Raw genomic sequence first — 16,139 nt, forward strand, 5'->3', positions numbered from 1 at the left:
ACTGCCTAAAAAATAAGAACCCTACAGGCTCACAATTACTCTTTCTAAAACAAAATCAAGAGCCATAACAAAAGAAGAATAAGATGCGAGGGTTGTGGTGGAAGAAAAGAGCTTGACAGGTTAAATAATTTTAGTTCCAGGCGAGGCTATCAATTACGGAAGCTCATGTGAACAAGCTATTCAAAGAAGATTAATGCACAGAGAGGACTGTCAGGATAAATTTATCACAAAACTGGAAGAAAGGAAAGATCTGAAAAACTTTTGCAGACAACTCTATAGACAGTGACAAAGACAGCTGGTACCTGACAACAGGCATTTAGAGACAGGAAATAAGCAACAATTTCACTGCAAACTCCTCGGGATGTGTGAATGGCAAAGAAAGCCCCAAAACCAGGGTGCTTGGAGGCTGACAGAACAGCACACAAACACAAAGCACAAGGAACTTTTACAGACACAAACATGCAGCTCAAGGAGGAGTCTGCAGACAACAAGGGTTCGTGGCAGGATAAAGGCAAACACTAAAAGCCGTAAAACTGCAAATTATCCAACAGCAGCACAGCTCAGGTGGCATCAGCACACCAGTGATCCCCAGCAGCTGCTGGCCATGAGCCTCAGAGTATCAGAAACAGGTTTTTAGAGATCACTCCGTAACAGAACCTTTTTATGCCTAATTTTTACTCTGTTTTTAAGAGCAAATTGACAGTGCATTTAAGCCAGGGCCAACTTCAGAAGTTGTTACAGAAGGAACAGCAACACCTTTACAGAAACACACAAATTATCCAGAGACATTTCCCCATGTTCCCCCAAAATAGGGGTTTCTATATGCAAATGAATAGGGCTTGGAGAGCTAACAATTTTTACCATCTTTTTTCCCAGTGTATTTATGTGAAGGGTGAAACATCCTCTGTGCTTTTAATAATGTTACCAAGAACTAACCTCACTGAACTCAACCCTCGCAAATGTCACAACATAATTTTTCCTTATTCTAAACATTTTTCCTCCATTTTGTTTCCTTTTCAGGGTCATTGAACTTCATGTTGCATTTTCATTACAGAAAAATAAAACATTAATCAGAGATACAAAAGCAGCAAGGGTAAGAAGTATCAAGGCACAAAGGTGTCACCCTTCACTTAAGGCAATAGTTCAGCTTCTTATCGTTTTCAAAAAGCAACATTGAGTCAGTCAGAAAGCTGAACGATGTCAGCACACAGAGCCCTCAGTGTGCACTAACAAAGCTGAAATCTCTTGCTGATGGCACACAGGAGCACAGGCTGCAGATGTAACCATCACTGCGCTGACAGCTCGGGATTCCCAGCGAGCTCCCTGCTAACTTGTCAAACAGAATTACACAGGGATTGCTGGTGCTGACATGCAGAGCAGAGAGAGGGAAAAATCTGATCCGAGTCAAAACATTAACAAATGAGAATCCAATCTAAACAAAGTTCAGCCAAGTCTCTTGTTCAGGGGTGTTGATGCACCATCAGTATGGTGTCACTCTGTCCTTGTCTCACCATCCAGACCCCCAGCCGAGTGTCAGCTCACAGGATTTCAGGGATTTGCTCCCAGCTCCCTTCCACAAATTCCTGTTTCTCCACAGATTAACTCCATCACCTGCCATATTTTCAAAGGCAAAGGTCAAGATGGAACATATGCTGCAAAGAGCTCCCATTTCTTATGATTTACAGGAAGTTTATATTATTCTGAAGTACATGAACTAAATGCACGAAGGATATTCCCTTTGCCAGCTACAAGACTTGCATTGCACAGCACTTGAATTTCAGTCTAGAAAACAGGAGTATTTTTCTGAGCAGTGCTGTTACATCATTACCAAAGCTCAGGAAGCTCAGGCACGAGTGCCACACATCTCCCTGTGCCCCTCTGCTCCAGCCTCAGCAGAGCATTTGTCACCCTCCAGCAAGCACAAATCAGCTTTAACTGGCTCACTGACCCACAGAATTCAGGACAGGGATAGTATTAGTCACAATGAGCTGCTGGCTTTGGTTTGCTAGAAGGTGAAATAAATTTGAAATATAAAAGCTCAAGAAAACCTGTGGTTTTAAGCAAGCAGTTAAGAGTCTCTTCACCTGGCCTTTGACTTGGTCACACGATGCCAATGAAGAGTTTCAAGACAAGCAGGTCACATTCCCTGCTGTGGGCTTTCCCCAGCATTCCAGTGATAATCCAGCTGCAGGCAAGTCCTGCCCTTCTCTGCCCTGTCATGGCAAGAGAAGTATTAAATCTGGTATTAAATCCCAATCTGAGACTAAAAATTTATAATAGTTTTGAACCTGGACCTTTGCCTTCAGTCCAAGAACTGCAGACCAGTTCAAAGGCTCACATAGATTTTCTTTGCTACTTTAACTGGACAAATGTGAACTGCAAGAATTGAGAATGACAAATAACAGAGTATTTATTGTCTTAAGTGTCTAAACTCTCACACATTCAGTAACAGCTGACACAACCTCTACAAACTGCAGCTGTGTTAAAACCACCTTTGCCATTTACCTGTCATGAAGAAATGCATTTTGATCTAAGCCAATTTATGAAAAACACAGATGCTTCTTTCATAGAAAAACATATTTCTGCAAGGAAAATTTATCACCCATGTCACTTACTGGCTAAGTGCTCTTAAATACCCTCCTCTGAAGTATCTCTGCTCTGAGGTTTTTTCCAATTCCAAGATACAGAATGTTCTTTATTCACAAAGATGAGATCAAGATTGCTTTTTTCTCCTTGCTGTTAAAGGAAATGTGCAATCCTGGATAAAAATGTGCTGTTATTCCTAAATTAACCCCATCTCTGCAGAGCTGGGACAGTTTGTTCTGAGCTTCTCTCTCACTCTGGGATGGCACATGGAGTCTAGTGAGAAATAAAACACTGCTCAGCTGTAATCTTTAGAGCTTGGCAAACTTCTCAGAGGACATGAGCAAACAGAACCAGATAATCTGGTTACTTCTGTGCAGCTCCTTGTAGTTATGGTAAAAAAAGCAAAGACAAAATTTCAGCTCAAAATAATATTTGAAAAAACCCTAATCCATTCACCATTATTTATACAAAAATAAGTGATTGATATGCAATAGCTAAGCTCTAACACTCCAGAAGGAAACACAGTACATCTCTGAGGCTGAGCTTTGCAGAGCTCTACTTGAACTGCAAGCCCACATCCTCCAGGTCCTGCTCCCTCCCACAGCTGTGCTCAGGGAATGGTCTGGATAATGATTATATGGCCTGATAATGGATAATGATTATCTGGCCTGATAATGGATAATGATTTCTTGGCCCCAACTTCACCCACTGCCTACCATCCATTCTGTAATGGATACAGAATTCCTTATCTCTGCCTGCCCTCCTCATCTGCAGCACCTTCCTTGGTGCATTCTAACAAGTAATACTTGAAATTATGGTAGAGAAATTCCTTATGAGCCCATGGAGAAAAGGCAAAGTGTGGGGATCTGGAGCTGCACCAGAAGCAGGATCAGACCTGGCATCACCTGGCTCACAACTCAGTTAACTCCTGCAAGCCTCAGGAACCACCAGAGCCCAACCAGGCCTCCTGCAGCTCTCCAGTCATCACTTTGGAAGCCCCAAGCTGGACACACACAAGATGCAGATAAATCTTGAAGAGGCAATGGGTCAGCTAAAAACTGGAGCAATTTCCTAAGCAAGATGCACTCCTGTCTGAGGTCTGGAGGAACTCTCAGCAGCAAAACCCAACCAAGGGCAGGTCCCTCCTTCCTGCGGGGCCCCTGTGACACCTGGCACAGTCACAGCACCCTGGGGACACCTGACCCACACAGACAGCAGCCACAGGAGCTCTGGGGGCACTCTGAGAGTGCCATTTGCCAATGAGCTGCCCCAGCAGTCCTGAGGAGCCATGGATGGGCAGGATGGACCAGCAGGAGGGGGGGATTTACCCAGGTCAGCAGAGCAGAGAACAACACCATGCTCAGGAACAAAGAGCTCAAATATGGCTGGAATTGCTCCAAATCCTTCCAGGTATGGACATGATGGGCCTTGGCCCATCCAGCATCCCCAATTTGAAGTGGAAAAGCAGAAGTCTCCCAAGATCTCAATACAAAACAACACCTGGAGCTTCACTGTGGCATTTCCAGAGTCACTTCTCAGGGACATCCTCCTCCTGTGCTGCCCCTGCAATGTGCTCAATGGCTCCAAAGGACATACTACACTTTTACTAAGCACATATCAAATCCTTCTGGATTCTGAAGTATTTTAGAGTTTGAAGTTACACATGGCAGGAGCATTTCTTAACAGAAGGGATTTGTCTGTACCTTGTCTAAAAGTAATTACAAAAATGAAGGCTTGAAAATAAAATTCCTGTGAGTGTTTAAATGAGAAATAATAATTCAAGGAGATTATTTAGTTGATGTGAGAAAAAACAAGTCAGAAGCTATCAGTGAGTGCTTTTGAATTAATGTAACACAGACACACCTGAAGTTTGTACCACAGCAGAGCCACAGCTGCCTCATCACAGCCAAGCAAATGACACAAAGCTCAAAGCCAAGAATTATCAAATGCAAGGATAAGTGGAAGAAGAGGAAGAAAAACAGCTGGATTCACTTGGGGAAAGAAGATGACAAGAGGTGAAACAAATAATTTAGTGAGCAGTCTCGAAATGGATTTACAGAGCAAATAAGTCTGCATGATCAAACTCAGTGCCTCTGTCACACTTCCCAACTTTCAGATCCTCATGTATCTGTGCTCTTAATAAAAGCCTTAACCAAGCCCCAGTAACCAGTGACTGGGGAAAGATCATCCTGGGAATATTTTCAGCTTGTGTCATTATGCTTTTTATTAAAATACATACATATTTATTTTTCCAAGATGAATTACTGACACAGATCTCCAAAACTTTGTAAATCTATTTTTAATCCGTGTTTTACAGCAGCTTTTTTAAACCCCCTACCCTTCTTAAGATCTAACTAACACTTAAGTATCAAAGACAGATTTGCATTTCAAAAGCCAATTAAAAAGCATAGTGTACCAAGGCACTGATTAAAGTGTTGTGGCTTTACATAAATTAGGCAGTTCCTTTGACTTTCCCTATTTCAAATCCATCATAACAATGGGGAAATCCTGCACATGGCATGGACTGTATGACCACCTTCTCCCTTCCCTGCCCTTAAACTGGTGATGGCAAACTCAACCTCCATCTGCTTGAAGGAACCAAACTGTGGAGCTCACACTGAATGGGAAAGAGATTCTCATATCCCCAAACTGCTGCTCATTAAAGAAAACTAACATTTATGGTTGTGGGCAACCTAAAAATTTAGGTTTGTTCCTAAAAATCCAGGATTTACTATTCCAAGCCTGGCAGAACAGCACTACCAAGGTACAGCAGCACACAATTTCAAGTTCCAGACTAACTCGAGTGTTCTTCACAATGGAATATTTTATCATGTCCTCTGACTTTCAGAAATCTAAAGGCAGCAAGGATCAGTTTCTTTCCAAGGCTCACTTGCCACAGGACCTCTTGATCCTCACCCCTCCAAAAGAGCAAAGCCTTGCCTGGATCATCACACCCAGAGAAGGTCCTGCAAGGGCACAGTGCCCAGTGGAGCTGCCATGAGCCAGTCCCTGCCCCAGCACACCCAGAGCAGGCTCAGACACACAAAGTGATGGAAGCCCAGCCAGCTGTCTCTGACACAGCTCCTGCAAGCCCTGACCCAGCACTCCAGGCCCAGGCACCCAGAGCCTGTTTGGGGTTCAGTTTTTCAAACCCCTGTCACCCTACGGCAACAAAAGAGCTTCAGAATCCAAAACCCCCAAAAAATTAGATCCCTCAAACTAGAATATATAGGAAGGCCTTTAAATAACTTGAGAAAATTATCCAAATTTGGGCACCTTCCTATAGGTGGAATGCTCAGCATCATCCACTGTCACAGAGATCTTTTCATTAAAAATCCTTCTTTAGGATTTTTCCTTCTGAGAAGCTGAGAGGCCTCAGGAACAAAATGTAAACAATGATTATCTGCTGCTGTGGAATGCAACAGGTGCATCTGTGATTGGTCTCATGGGGTTGTTTGGAATTAGTGACCAGTCACAGCAGAGCTGGCTCTCTCTCTCTCTCTGTCTAAGCCACAGACCTTTGTTTTCATTCTTTTCCATTCTATTCTTAGCTTAGCCAGCCTTCTGAGATGAAACCTTTCCTTCTATTTCCTTCTATTCCTTCTATTCTTTTTAGTATAGTTTTAATGTAATATATATCATAAAATAATAAATCAGCCTTCTGAACATGGAGTCAGATCCTTGTCTCTTCCCTCACCTGAAAACCCCTGTGAACACCATCATAATCCACCAGCTGTGCAGTTCCAAGACTCAAAATTCCAGCCCTGTATCCACATGATGGAACACAACATGTTATTACTGCATTTCCTTGCCCTGCCCCCCTAAACTTGTCATTTTTAAGAGTTATTTAATGAGTAAGAAGCTGTTAAAACATGCAACCCACACTTCATAATGTTCCCTTTTAGAGATCAGGTGCATGGCAGCACCACACTCACCCACAGCAGAGGAACCACTGCTCAATTAGGAGGGGAATTTGCTCCCTCCCACTGGAATTTTGAGGCCAAGGGGAACCCTTCCTATGCCAACAATGCCCACGCTCTCCACAGCCTGAAAGCTGCCAATTAAAACAAAGAGTGGGAAGGAATATTAAAAACCACTGTTAAAACTAAGGGATTCAAATGAGGACAAGAAAAGCAACAGGCTAAACCAGGATTTAAATATTCCACCTCTTATTCCAGAGCCTTCAGCAACCAAAGTGCCTTTTCCCCTACAAGAGGATTAAACTCAGCATGGTCTTGCCCAGCTCTTGGCACTTGTCTGGGGTGGTAAATAGGTTTTCACACACCCACATCTGCCAAAGCTCTGCAGCATTTCAGCCAAAGGATGCTCTGGGGCAGCTTTCCAAAGCACAGGATGGCAAAAGGCAATGCACAACATGTGTCACCAGCATTTCCTCTGCCTGTGGGCAATAAAAGTACCATTTTTATTGCATGGAATTAATCAATAATCTAAATACACAGCTGTCAGGCCAATGTGTGCCAAAGGGGCAACTGGTTGTGTGGGGAAGGTCCTTATTGTCTTGGGCTGGACTGTATTTGTTCTGTTTTCTACCTAAGATTTTTTGGGGAAAAAAAAAACCTCACCAGAACTGCACTGTTGTTTGTTGTAGGTTTTTTTAAAGTAGGGTTTCCTTTTTTCTCCAAGTACTTGGGTTCTTCCACAAGTACTAAAAGGCTCTTAAAGATTCCATCATTTTCGAAAATATCAATTGAAATCATCCCCTCTACCTAGATAGGAGAAAATGGAAGTGGAAACTCTGCAGACATTTTGGCTTACCTTCATTTTTAACCCCATTAACCTCACCTAATGATCATATAGAGCTGTCTGATAGCAGAGGCAGGAGGCTGAAGGCTCTCATGTGGAAAGCAGCAGAATTAATCCCGACAGCAGCGAGGCAAGGAGGTGGTAATTGCTGCAGAGAAGTGTGGGAGAACTGCCTTTATTGTCCTCATTGCCAAGAAGCTCGGAAATCTATTCCTCATTAAGAGATTCTCAAAGTCACTCTTTTAAGGTATAAAACCCCAATTTTTCTATTTCTGACACTGCTGATGTTTCACAACAATGCTACAAGGCAAGTTAATGGGAACAACATCCGAATGCAAACGATGGAAGCAGCAGCTCTGGGAGATGCAGGAGCACCACTCAGGAAGAATTCATTACCCCCAGACATTTATTAAGCAAAGGAAAAAAAAACTGTTTGAAAAAGGCTGGCAAACATCATTAGAGAAACAAAGGGAAATCGCTTCACAGGCTTTTTTTTCTAGTTACAGTGCCTTAGTTTACCTTGTTTTTACTGTTGGGTTGGGTTTTGAAGTCTCACCCTTACTCAGTAATTACAAGTCTCTTCCTGCTTTACTGTTTACAAGACACAAGCTGGCAATACCAAGCCCTGAGAAATAAGCAAGTGACAGAACAAATCACTTTTCCCAGACATAATTTTTTATTTTTACCTGCAAAACTTCACTCCCTCACTGCTTCCTACCCCCAGAATAAAGCTATCACCCATCAAGTCTAAAGGGGACTCAACAAAGCTGGGGTTATGACTTGGGCTTTTAAATGGAAAATTGTGTGCATTTGGTTGGTTGTTACTTTTCAGGTTTCCTTGTTCACACCTGATACTCAAGAAACAGAATAATACAATTCCCCAGGCCTCCATCCCTACCCATCTCCCAGTCCTGCAGGGATTGTACACATTGCTCTTGGGAGCTTCCCAAATGTTTCAGACAGAGCAGGTAATTCTCCACATACAAGCACAGAAAGTTATTTTAAGGTTATTTATACATAAAGAAAGCAAAATCCTGTTTTCTTCCTCCTTCTAAGCTGTGGTAAATCCCCATTGTGATTTCAGACACCTGACACTTCTCTTAATCCATTCATTGCAGCTTTGCTGATCTCCAGCATTTCCTGAGAAATACCCCACATGAAGCAGCTTACAGGAACAGAACACATGCCAGCTCCCAGCCACTAAAATGAGAGCCACAGTCCCAGTTTCCCTGAGCTGATGGAACCAGCTCGTGCTCCTTGGGAAGCACTTCCCATTTTTCCAAGGGCAGAGCATTCCTTTCTGTGAGAAATGATGCTCACTTACAAAAATTAAAAGGTATATTAAAACCTCACGAAAAAATACAACAGAAGACTGAATAGAGAAAATATTACAGCACCAGGAGTGTGGGATCTCAGCACCTCAGGACTGAGGTGTCACCGAGAGCACCCTTGGGGGGCTCGGGAGTCCTGGAATGTTCCAGAAGTGTCTGGTGGCTGGACTTTGATCCTACACAGGAGACGACACCTGTATGAGGATAGGAGGGTTTCACCGGGGTGAATGGTGAAGGGATTGGTTAATTAGAGAGTGAGACACAGGGTTTAGGATTTCTGTACAGGGGGGTTTAGAGAAGTAAGATGGAGGAATTGGGGCGTGTCCTGTCCTTCTTCTTCTTCTTCTTCTCCTCCATCTTCTGTGGTGATGGTGGCACTTTGGGATTGGTCATTACTAAAAGTGCACTGGGCAATAAGGGGGAAAGGTATTGGGGAAAAATGATAAATATTGTACACGTAACTTTGGGTATAAAGATAGGTGACCGCCCGGAGGGCAGGGAGTGTGCTCATGGCTGGCTGCTGAGCAGAGCTCTGTCGGGCCGAGAGAAAATCTTTTAGATAAACAATTAATAAACACCGAGACCGAGAAAAGAACTGAAGCCTCTTCTCGTTCTTTGATATGCGGGCTGCCCCAAGGCCACCCCGGGCCTTTCCAGGCCCTTCAAACAGCCGAAAATCGGACACAGGAGCAGAGGATGTTTCCCACCATGTGCTCATCCATACAATGGAGGGTTTGACTTTTAACCCTTTAGCCTCTCCCAGATGTCTGTCCATTGAAGCCTTCTTTGCTGTCCAGTGGTGGAGATCCCTTCCTGACATCTTGATTGGAGCTCAGGGGCTGCCACAGTAAGGAGCTGACCCTCCCAAACATCCCAAACCCAGGTCATCCCTGGTAACAACACAAGGGAGGTAAAACTTAACTATAAATCTATAAAACTTCTCTTAACACATACATATGATATTTCCTTTCATTGTGAGAGTCAGCCATGGCATCACTCACCTAGCACACCTTCCATCAGCACATTCTCAGCCACACTCCCAAGCAGGGCCTTACCTGCCACGGTGAGCTTGGCTGTCCTGCTCACGATGGTCCCCAGGCTGTCCACAGTTGCCACACACTGATAATATCCCTCATCAGGTTTGTTGTGCTTGGAGTGCACCACGCTGTTGATTAACAAAGAGCCGTCGGGCAGCAGCTGGCGCCGGTCGTCGGACACGAGGTTGAGGAGGGAGCCGTCCTTCCGCCACTCGATCCGCGGCGGGGTCTCACACTGCGCCGAGCAGTTCATCACCACCGACATCCCTCGCACTGCCACCACGTCCAGGGGCTCCACCAGGAAGTAGAAAGGAGTGAAGGTTCTTACAAGCGATTCTGTAAAGCATGAGAGAATTTTTGGGGTGAGTTTTGCACAGTTTTTAATGTTAAAATACTGGAAGGAGCACAAGCATGGCTCACATCCTCCCCCTGAACTCATTCAGCCACCTTGGTCTGCATGGCAGTGTTTGCTGCTTTGATTATTCTCATCATGGACCTTCAGATTCCCAACATTTTCATCCCTAAAATGTATTTCCCTGCTCTGCTCTCAGTCTCCATGGTGTAGGTGCCCTCTCAGCAGTGTTGTCCTTTGGTTTGTGGAACCAACATTAGGAACCATCCAAACAATTCAGCCCTCAAGACAAAGTCTCCCATTCTGAGCTTAACACATCTTGCAAGTGTCATACAGTGGTTTTTTTTTTCCTTCTATTCTAGTCCAGGATAAACATGATTACTTTTTCATTTTAAGTATTCCCCAAAGAGTTCTGTAATTAACATCTAGTTTGCATTAAGAAGTGAATTTTAATTACTGTCTTTCTGGTGTATTTGGTCAAGCAGAACGATTGTGTGTCAATATCACTTTGACTTGTCTTAATTTAATCATCTGTAGAAAACAGAAGACAAATTCTTCCAGAGAAGAACAGGTTTCCAATCAGCACACCCTGGGTTCAGGGAAAAGGGCATCTCAGTTTTTAAAGCCCACCTTAGAAATAACATTCACAGAACAATAACAAACTCCTGCACTCATCTCAAAACCACTTTCTCCCTCACCATTGACCATTTCATCTCATGGTCAATTAAAAAATAATGAAATATTTTAAGACCACCTGAAAGACAAATATGCATTTAATAACATGATTTGTTTAATTAAGCCACAGAATAATTCTGGGTTTTGAGGAAAAAGCACAAACTCTGAAGGCGACCTTTACTTGCAGACAAAGGCTGTCCTGGAAACATTGCAGCTTCTCCCATTGCTTGGTTGTTTGTGGGGTTTTCAAAATCGGATTTACCTTCTAAAATGACCTTAATTAACAAATTGATGTGATTTCCTCTATCACCGAACTGCACAGAGAGTCCCTGGTCTCCAAAGAGCCTTCAGCCTTCCCCCGGAGGGACTGCAGCCTTCCTGCACAGAGCCCATTGTCCCTGCTGCTCACAATTCACAGCAACTTGCAGATAAGGCAGGAGTGGTGTGAAAGAAACAACAGATAAACGGGGCTTTGGCAGCTGATAGCATTCAAACGCTCTCTTACCTTCAGGAATTCAAAGAGGAAATAAAGGAAAACATTCTAGAAAGACTGACATTTCTCCAGTGACAGAGTCAGGCTGGAGAGCTGCTAGATTGGGATCCAAATCCTTGGGATTGTCTTTCCTAGGATAATAGAGGCATCCCCAAAAAAAAAAACAAAACCCCAAACCAAATATACAGAACAAAAAAATCAATAAAACTTAAAAACTATCTAGGAGCTGCTTATGTTCCTCTGGTTTGTACAAGGGCACCTATGTGTGGATGTTCTCAATTCTCTGTGCCTCCGAAATCCTCTGAGTGTCGGCTCTGAAGCAGCAAAAGGCAGAGCAGAAACAAGAGCCATGAACAGCTGGAGAATCTTTGACCTTTTTATCCCTGTAATCTCTTCCAGTGCAGCAGAAACATAAAGTTCTTATCAAAATTAAAGACTGAGCTGCACAGTTGCTGGGCTTTCCAAGGGAGGCATTTCCCCCCACCTCAATTCCAGGCTTCTCCAAGTTTCTCCAGAATAAATCTGGACCTCTAAGAGAACAAAACACACTGGTCTGAGTTTTGCTTCACTCTGGCTTTTCAAAGAAAAGTCAGAAAATCTTTAAAAGGGGAATGGCAGCTTTTTGTTTGTCCTGCCAGCCTCCAGTGCAGACTGGAGCAGATCTAACCCATCGATAGAGTAAAATTGTTCTTGCCCTGAAAGCAACAATGTATCCAAGGAAATAGAGCAGAGGATGCCAAGAGAGGTCACAGCAAGACCTGAGAGCAGCTCCACAGGGATCATAAACCTTGAAAAAGAAAGGAAGCAGATTCTCAGCCAGGCTTCAGAGGTACCAAACTGCTGCCAAGACACAGCACAAGCTGCCTTGTCCCAGGATATCACTGCGCTCCTGCACTGAGTGCACTGGGGACAAAATGTGAAGGGTTGGTGAATAACTCCATCCCAGCTTGAGGGAAGTTAAAAACTGGTCTGTGCTCTGGTTTCAGAGGATCTGCAGTCGTGTTTGGGGCACTCTGGAGAACCACACTGCAGCCAGCTGAGCTCCAGTCCCCTTCAAGCCTCAATTCAGCACAAGAAGGGTTTGTACACCCTTGACCTTAATAAACTTCTGTTTCTACCAGTAAGCCATTTCTCCCACTCTGTCCACCTAGGGATTACTCAGCTCGATGACAGCACCTTATTTTGGGTAGCATGGGTGTATGTTTGGTGCAGGGAGTTCTTCCCCTTTGCACACACACAGGTGGGTACACACCACTGCCTCCATTGGTGCTAACACTGCCCAAGGAGCTCATGCCAAGTCTGTCTCCCTGCCAGGAACAGGAACAGATAAATCTCACTCATTCCCACCAGGGTGGAATTTATGTCACCCCAGATCTGCTCTGGAGATGAGTGGCAGGGAGCCAGATGTGCCAAAACACAGCAGAATGCCCTGGCACAGACAAGATCTCAATGAGCCACAGACACGGAGTCATTTCTGTGTCCTGGAAACTCCACAGCTCCCAGACTCACCCTGCCAGGGCACAGGGCTGGGCTGAGCACTCCTGTGCCCATCCCAGTTTGGTTTAGCACTCCTGTGCCCATCCCAGCACACAGGCAGTCAGGTTTAGCACTCCTGTGCCCATCCCAGTTTGGTTTAGCATTCCTGTGCCCATCCCAGTGGGTTTTAGCACTCCTGTGCCCATCCCAATGGGGTTCAGCATTCCTGTGCCCACCCCAGTTTGGTTTAGCATTCCTGTGCCCATCCCAGTGGGGTTCAGCACTCCTGTGCCCATCCCAGCCAGGCTCAGCACTCCTGTGCCCATCCCACTGGGGTTTAGCACTCCTGTGCCCATCCCAGTGGGGTTCAGAATTCCTGTGCCCATCCCAGTGGGGTTCAGAATTCCTGTGCCCATCCCAGTGGGGTTCAGCGCTCCTGTGCCCATCCCAGTGGGGTTCAGAATTCCTGTGCCCATCCCAGCCAGGCTCAGCACTCCTGTGCCCATCCCAGCCAGGCTCAGCACCCCTGTGCCCATGCCAGCACAGACAGCCAGTTTAGCTCAGCAGTGTGGCACTGCTGCCTACATCACCACCATAATCCCCAGATCCTGTTCTGGGAAGCTGCTGTAAGGTTTGCTACTTTCAATTTAATGTTAGACCAGCTGATTATTCCTGCCTAACTGTATTGACTTTTCCTTGGGTCCTTCCACAGAACAGTTTGCCAAATGTGAACTCTAACTTTGTCCTTGCTCTTCCCTAAGTGGTGTGAAAATGTAACAAACACAGTTTACACCAGCAACCACTCTGGGAGTGAAAGACAAATACAAGTAGCAAATACAAGTTTACCTAGAACACACAAACACCAAATCCCCACCAAACAGCCTCCAACATCAACACCAGGATGTGGAGCTCCTGGAGAGAGCCCAGAGGAGGCCATGGAGATGCTCTGAGGGGGGAGCCCCTCTGCTCTGGAGCCAGGCTGGCAGAGCTGGGGGTGCTCACCTGGACCAGAGAAGGCTCCAGGGAAACCTCAGAGCCCCTGCAGGGCCTGAAGGGGCTCCAGGAGAGCTGGAGAGGGACTGGGGACAAGGGATGGAGGGACAGCACACAGGGAATGGCTAAAATGTGGAAAAGGGCAGGTTTGGGTAAATATAGGAAGGAATTATTCCCTGGCACAGGGTGTCCAGAGCAGCTGTGGCTGCCACTGGATCCCTGGCAGTGCCCAAGGCCAGGTTGGACACTGGGGCTTGGAGCAGCCTGAGACAATGGAAGGTGTCCCTGCCCATGGCAGAAGGTGGGAATGGATGAGCTTTAATGTCCCTTCCAACCCACACCATTCCAGGATGCTGTGACTCTAAGTTTGGGAAATACCAGCTTGTTCACCTCACCCATTTGTCCAGGAACTGATGCCCAATAACTGCTTTCATACATTCCTACCCTCTACTATTATAAATACTCTGGGGTGTTCTAGTCCTCCTGTAGCTCCTCTCTGCTCAAGTTCTCACAATTAACCATCAGTTGTGCCACTGTTTCAGCCAAGACAAAACCCATCACCCCAAAATACTGACAGTATTTAACCATGAAGTGCTTCCAGCCTGTCCTGCACCATTTTCTGTGCAGAGGTGCATCTTTACAAGGCTAGAACAGTAAATGCCAGGCAGCTGCACAAGTGGGAAGAAGCTTCCCTTGGTTACCCAGTGAATTTCTGGAAGACGCAAGCACTCCAATATCCACCTTAAATCACCCAAATGTGTCCTTTAACAACTGCCTGCCACGAGCTCATCAGAAATTACAGCACTTAGGAAAATAACTCCAGACAAAACCACTCTGATCTCAGTGCTGCTGACTCCACATAAATCACCTCAAACTGGTGCACAGCAACCTGGCTGGGGATTTTCCCAGCAGATCTCACTGGGGTTCTGTGCTGCCACCAGCACTGCTCAGCTGTGATGTTCTCCTGAGGATGAGCAGCAGCTGCAGCCCCAGCACAGGGCTCAACACCTCAGTGCCTTCACTTTGCACAGAAACCACAGCACATCTTACAAGGACCAAATGCAGCAATCATCCAGAAGGAAAATGTGAAGCACAGTTATTTCAGAACTCCTTTTTCCAAACAGGATGATAAATTCAGGCAGCCAAAAGCTGCCATCACAATCAGCTGATGAGCAGCACACCAGGCTCTGGTTTGGAAGGAGTCAAACCTGGCTTTGATCACTCACTGTGGGAGCTGAGGAATGATGTGGCACCAGGGGCAATACCTGTCCTTCTGTCCTTCTCCAGGGCAGTTCAGGAGCGTGGATATGACACCCTCCAAGCCTGGTATGTAAAACAGAAGCATCTGACAGGTCCTGATCGGACTGGCAGGAACTGTTAGACAGCCCCTTCTCACTGTGAGCCAATGATAAAAGCTCCAAGCTCTCTGGCTGCAGGACTGCACTTTTAAAAGGCTTCTCCTCAGAATTTAATTAACGTTCCCAATGGCCTCTGTAATCCTAAAGCCAGTGTCATGCTCTTCCTACTCCCCATCATTACAAAAAGCTGCCTCCAGAATCAGCCAGACGTGGTTTAAGTGAAGATGTTCCCCACACCATTCCCTGCAGGCTGCCAGCAGGAGCTCACAGGAACTTGTTCTGTGGTTTTGTTCACATATTCATGGCTAAGGAGCACGTTATCTATGTGGGCAAATTGCTGCATGTGGTAATCTCTAAATAAATGTATATATTTTCAGCTTGGTAATTCAGTGTCCTGACAGCATCAGAAGCATTCTGCATTCCCCAATAAGCAAAATTTATCTATGATACTACAATGTACCAATGTTTAGACAAAGATGTATTTTTTGCTTAACATTACATTTTTCCCTTATAGGCAATAGAGATTATACACCACCTGATCAAATTAAACTACAACAGCAATATACACCAGCCAAACATCTTTTGATTTTACTTTCATAAAGCACTTCCAAAGCTCAGTCAAACACACAGTGCTTGGCAAGTTCACCACACTCAAAAACCAAGGTCACATTTCTAAACTCTGTTCTCACAACACCACTTCAGGTCCTGCTTCACAAAGACTCTGCAATCCACAAATTACACCAGACAAAAAAATTAAATTGCACTTAAGCATCAAGAAAAAAAGGAGGGAGTGTAAGAGCTACCCCAGACTGCAGAGTACAGTATAAATCCTGCTGGGACTTCCATAATTCCAGCAGGGGCTGACAGTGGAACCTGGCAGGGCAAGTGACGGAACATTATGAGATAAGTAATGCCTTGTATAAATCCAGACTTTCCCAGACTCAGTAGATTCCTTTCTCCTTCAGCTCAAGCAGATTTCCTCCTCTGATGATTTAACACACTGTAACAAAGATATCCATCACAAAGAGTAACTCTTCACCCCAGCATGGCTGGGAATTGTGGCTGGGACTGGTC

At 45.0% G+C, this 16,139-nt stretch overlaps 1 protein-coding gene across 9 annotated transcripts in view; it reads right to left on the reverse strand.

The window, feature by feature from the left end:
• The window catches only part of NEO1 (neogenin 1), a 185,162-nt gene that overhangs the window by 117,464 nt on the left and 51,559 nt on the right, over nucleotides 1-16,139 (reverse strand). For all 9 annotated transcript variants that reach the window (XM_074549631.1, XM_074549632.1, XM_074549634.1 and 6 more), the window contains exon 2: nucleotides 9,737-10,054. In XM_074549631.1, coding sequence (XP_074405732.1) covers nucleotides 9,737-10,054 — 318 coding nt within the window. The remainder of the gene's footprint in view (nucleotides 1-9,736; nucleotides 10,055-16,139) is intronic.

Source organism: Zonotrichia albicollis, chromosome 11, assembly GCF_047830755.1.
Source record: "Zonotrichia albicollis isolate bZonAlb1 chromosome 11, bZonAlb1.hap1, whole genome shotgun sequence".
NCBI classification, from domain to species: Eukaryota; Metazoa; Chordata; class Aves; order Passeriformes; family Passerellidae; genus Zonotrichia; species Zonotrichia albicollis.